Source organism: Populus euphratica, unplaced genomic scaffold (assembly GCF_000495115.2).
Source record: "Populus euphratica unplaced genomic scaffold, PopEup_1.0 scaffold2093.1, whole genome shotgun sequence".
Lineage (NCBI taxonomy): Eukaryota > Viridiplantae > Streptophyta > Magnoliopsida > Malpighiales > Salicaceae > Populus > Populus euphratica.
The window spans coordinates 23,801-29,251 of record NW_011501919.1 but is presented as its reverse complement, the minus strand read 5'-3'; the positions used below and the strand labels follow the sequence as shown (position 1 = coordinate 29,251).

The 5,451-nt window shown below is 37.4% G+C and overlaps 1 protein-coding gene across 1 annotated transcript; it reads right to left on the bottom strand.

Annotated features, from left to right (window-relative positions):
- Positions 1–10: 10 nt before the first annotated feature.
- LOC105118616 (phototropin-1-like) lies at positions 11–4,644 on the bottom strand (the record flags this gene model as incomplete). The annotated part of the gene is made up of 5 exons (XM_011016594.1): positions 4,538–4,644; positions 2,675–3,356; positions 2,404–2,586; positions 1,322–1,413; positions 11–279 (listed from the first exon to the last, which is right to left on the bottom strand). Coding segments are annotated over exons 2-5 (1,212 nt in total), but the record flags the coding sequence as incomplete, so codon positions are not given.
- Positions 4,645–5,451: the final 807 nt, after the last annotated feature.

Sequence of the window (5,451 nt, the reverse complement as noted above, 5' to 3'; positions counted from 1 at the left end):
TATACCCCATGAAAGAAAGGCGGCTAGATTTTCTTGGTTTCTTTTCCGGCAACTCACTGATACGTTGCATTGAGTTTCGAGTACCCCCGTGAGAATTTCGTCTATATGGAGCCACATTCTCCGAGTTTCGCCTTCCTATAGCTCCTTTTCTTTCCTCTTCTCCACCACCTTCTGATTTTCTCATAAACGGACGATTGGTTGATTCACTGAGTGCACGAGGTCTGTTCACTGCTTGAACAAGTTCTGTTACAGAACTTGTAGCCATTTCTTTTTGACGTGCTGCAAAGCAAGATATTGGTGTAGCTCAAATATAAGACACAAAAATGGAGTTACCTAATCAAATGGAAAGAAAAGGTAAATCATACAATAAGTTATCTGCTTATTTACGTATCAGTTTATACTTTCAAATGCCATTTGTTAAGGAGCCAACAACTTTGTTTCATTTGCGCAACTTAACCATATTTTTCCTGATATTTCATCAAAAACTCAAAATGAACAGGTTTAATATTAGTTATCACGTGGAGAATAGTTAGTCTGCCGAGCTGCTCCAGTAGTTGCAGCAAATTTACTCGTGTTGGACGGTTCACTAACGAGCTAAGGAAATAAAATGGAAGCTATTTTTGCCATCTAGAAAACAGAATTGGTTGCATACAGGGACTAATCTATTTTTTACGAAAACAGAATTGGTTGCATACAGGGACTACTCTATTTTTTACTAGTCATGTACGTAACAGCAGCAGTATGACTGCTCTAACTGAAGGCCTCCTATCAGTTCGATAGCAGCGAACCTCAAAACCATTTAAGAACATAGGTGTCTTGTTCTTATTCGATGTTGCGGCAGTTTGCATGTCTTCAGTTTTTGAGATTTGAACGTAATGCTGAGATTTTATCATAATCTTCTAAATCTTTTCCTTCTACCTCAGTCCTCAGGTATGGTATATAGCTTGATGATTACTTGACTGCAAAGGCAACTCCCCCCTAAAAAAAGAAGAGAGTTGCTTTTGCAGTCAATTAATCATCAAGCTAAACAACAAGAAGCTGAGATTGGCTCCCTCATGATACCGCAACAAAATCTACTTTAGGACGTTAAGTAGTCTATATGGATGTCAGCTAAAACCCATAATAGGGTTTTAACCTTTCAAAATCCCAAGAAAAGGGAGAAAAAAGGAGAAAGTTTATTGTCATTATCTGAAGAGGCCACGAATCCTACTCCATGTCATGTCCAATGTTGGCCACTGAAGTAAGATAAAAAAATAATTGCGTGACATTTAGTCGAATGAACAGTAATAATAATTGAAGGGAGATAAGAAGCTTAGAGTACCGTCATATCGGATCAAGGATCCAGGCAATCCATTGGGACGCAAGGTCTTATCCTTGGACCCCTCAGTATGCTTGCTAACTTCCACTTGCATTCTGCCAAATAAGCAGATATAAGAACATGTAAACTAGCAAGATGATAGGTATATCTACAATTTTAAATTAATTTTCATATATTCTCCCCTCTAATTTTGATTTTCAGACCTACCCCAGAGTCCATCACTGTCAAGCACTGAGTCTCAGTAGCAGGTGCCCATGTATGGCTAGCTAAAACCCCAGTTGGCACATCAAAAAAAATTTTGAATTTTTGGGTTGGGCATCTTATTCGTATGGCAGGGGGGCATTTCTTCTTCTTTTTCTCCTCCTGACTTATCATGTTGCGTGTGTGGGACACAACCATGCTCCTAAATTCTAGATCTACCATTGCCATGTATTTTATTAAACCCGTCTCAAGTCTAAAGCTAGATAATGTGCTGAAAAAAGATACATCCCGTCTCAAGTCTAAAGCTAGATAATGTGTTGAAAAAAGATACAACACACTGGATTAAAATAATATTATTTTAATTTTATTAAAAAATAATATTATAAGGAAATATTATTTTTTTAAAAAATAAAATAAAATTATTTTAATTTTATTAAAAAATAATATTAAAAGGCAATATTAATTTTTTAAAAAATAAATTAAATTAAATTTCGATTAAATCAATTCACTACTAAGCCTGTAGAGCTGCCATGATATAACTTAATTGAGTGAACTCATATTTTTTCTTGAGCATATAATTAAGATATTTGAAATAAGGTTGAAGTTATTTTTAAAGTATTTTTTATTTAAAAATATATTAAAATAATATATATTTTTATTTTAAAAAATTATTTTTAATATCAACAAATTAAAATATCTAAAAACACTAAAAATATATTAATTTAAAATAAAAAATAAAAAAACTCAAATTTTTTAGTTATCTCGAAAAACATATTAAAAAAATGTTAAATCTAAAACCTTATGGATATGGGATGTCACTACTGATGATTACTAAAAGATAAAGGATAATTAAAAAAGAAAAAACCAGAAGAGAAAGTAATTACCCAATGAATTTGAGGACTTTGCCAGAATCGTCCTTGATGGGTGCAATAGTAAGAAGGTTCCAAAAGGGAGAACCATCTTTCTTGTAATTCAACAATCTCCCACAGTAAGTACCCTCTCCTCGTAAAGCCTCCCTAATTTTCGCTACATCTTCTGGGTCGGTGCCTGCACCCTGTAAGAACCGACTGGTCCAACCCACCATATTCACACACACATGATCACCATTAATACACCACTGATAAAAGCCATTAGTACGTTGAGAAATATGCTTACCAATTCCTGCCAATGACCTCCTTAGAGGTATAACCTGTCATTTTAAAGAAGCCAGCACTTGCATACAAGATTGGATAGTCCGGTTTTGTGGCATCTGATACCACAAATGTTTGTTGGAACGTGGACAGTGCATTTCTTATGTCTTCAGACAGTCTTGGGATATTACTGTTGTTACTAGTCCCTCCGTCATCTGATAACTCGCTAGAATTTCTCACCGAGTTGTTCGAGTCCCTTCTTGATGTACCCGGTTTTGCATTCGGGTCATCCCCGCCCGAACTTCTCACGCTAACCCCTTGTGGCTTGCCTGTCTCGTCGTCGGTTTTTAGCACCAGGCCCCACTCGGCCGCCCTTTCTGTTGCCACCCCAATCTCACCCGACTGTTGTTGTTTCGGTTTTTTCTCGTCTTGCTGGGATTGCTGTAGGGGTGGTGGGGTAGGGACCGGGTCCTTGAGGGCCATCCATGAGGTGGTGATGGGTACGGGTTCATTTTTCGCACTTGAATCAACCCAGCTTTTCCAGGTGGGGTTTGGTGAACGAAATGCTGGGTTAGTGAGTCGGTTCGAGTAGGCATTGGAGGGGTTGAATACTTCAAGTGAATCCCGGGAGTATCTTGGCAGTGGTGGCACGTTACCAGAAGATTGCTTGGAGGACTTGTCCGTTGCTTCCATTTTATGACGATGACCTGCATGATGTCTTAATTGATGAAACAAACCACCACTTATATACTAATAAAAATATAATTCTCGATGTATTTAATAATTTTTCATATATAGATCCCTCATTTTCATAATGCTGAAAGATAGATATTTTGCATAGCATGTGGAGCTAAATCCACCATAGAACTGCACATAGGGTATGAACTGGATTGACGACGACATGGAGTGCGATATCTCTAGCAATGCAAAAGTATTCTAAAATGAAACATCTAAACATGAGGTGAAGAGGAAGTGTAGAGTCAATTGGGGAGGGTGGGGCTGGCAGGTCATGCATGTTCATCTACTTGTGCCGTTTTAACTCATGTCAGCTAGCTGAAGTCTAGTCACTATAAAGGAGAACCTTCATCCTTTTGGATTGTTGCTTCTTTTTTTTCTCCTCAACAACAACAGCAACAAGACACGGATAAACACAGACACAAACTTACTTTAGATGAATTAATGCAGTCTGGTCGATCAAGAAAATAACAGGAAAACAAAATTGAATTTGGTGTCCGAAAAAACAAGATAATGTTCGGTTAATATGATAATTACAGCTGTCTGTCTCCAGCATTAGTCTTCGTTTGCTGGCCCGTGAGAGTGAGTGGTAGCAGAGGTGGCACAATATTCATGACAAAACACAAAAGTTTTTGAGTTCGTGAAAACTGAGTTCAGAAACTTACAGCCACAGAATATTACTGTTTACTCTATTTTTATCAGAAAACGAAAAGAAAATTACCATGCAAAATTGTCACAAGGAAAACAACACTACGCCTTGTACTAAACCCGCTGGTAAATCAGCAGTCACTCGTGACCATGTCAATAATTGGACGTTGCACAGAAAATTGGATCAGCTAGCTAACAAATTTAGACAGAACAGAAAAGGGGAAAAAAAAAAGTCAGCTAGCTAACAAATTTAGACAGAACAAGAAAGGGAAAAAAAAAAAAAAGGGGGATTCTGAATTGATCGAACAAAAACAAGGACATATCCCAATATACAATTAAAAAAACAAAACAAGAATTAAGTATTAGCTTTTTCTGATGAAAATGTATAGCCAGCGGCAGAAAAGAGCACTGATATACTAGTAGTAAAAGTAATGAGAATTCTTGAACAGAAGATCGTTTGATTTGTAAGTAAGGATATGAGTAACCGTATGTAATGAGTGCATACCTGGAGCTGACAATCCAAGTCTTTCTTCAATGTCTTGAAACTAACTAAAAACTGCTGAACCTGGAGGTTGTATTTGTATATATAGTAATGATCATAGACAAGGAATGATTGGAGGTTGTATTTGTATATATAGTAATGATCCTAGACAAGGAATGATTGTACTGAGAGTGTGGGAGAAACGACGAAAATAATTGAACAGAGAGAACTTCTAATGCAGAAAGGCCATGATAACACAAGGAATGATTGTCGAAAAAGCTTGGCTCTCCCCCATCCCTCGACACCTATAATTCACACAGCACTTGCTCGTACCCCTAGAGTTCTCACCCTTATTTTTTCCGCAAGAAACAGATCCTGTATGGGCCATATAATATTGTGAAACTTGCTACTTCTGTTTCTATTCAGCTAATCACTCGCACATCTTAAGGGAGGAAAGGGGCTGGCAACGAAAGCAGAAGCAGGACAGATGAGATGAGACGTCTTGCACGTTGGGGGTTGCAGCTTCTACCGACCGGGCTAGCTTTCCTGGGACAATGCTTCTTCTCTGTCTTCGTGTCTCACCGGTGAAAAGCTTAGATCAGCATATAGAGTCAGATTCTTCCAGCTGCTATATGTCAGAAAACAAAAACATAGTTAGCTATATATATATTTTTTTTTATGAATTTTACCAAATAAATTGGGATATAGTTTAGAGACGTGTAATAGTGGCACTTTGTATAGAGGTGATCATTTTCGGTTTGGTTTGGTTTTTATTAAAAAAAAATAACCAAATTGAAAAAGAAAAATTTGAAAAAAAAACCGAAACCGAACCGAAACCGGGTCAAACCGACCAGTTTCGGTTCGGTTCGGTTCGGTTTTTTAGGGGAAAAACCGGTTCAAATCGGTTTGGCTCGGTTTTTCTCGGTTTTTTTTCATTT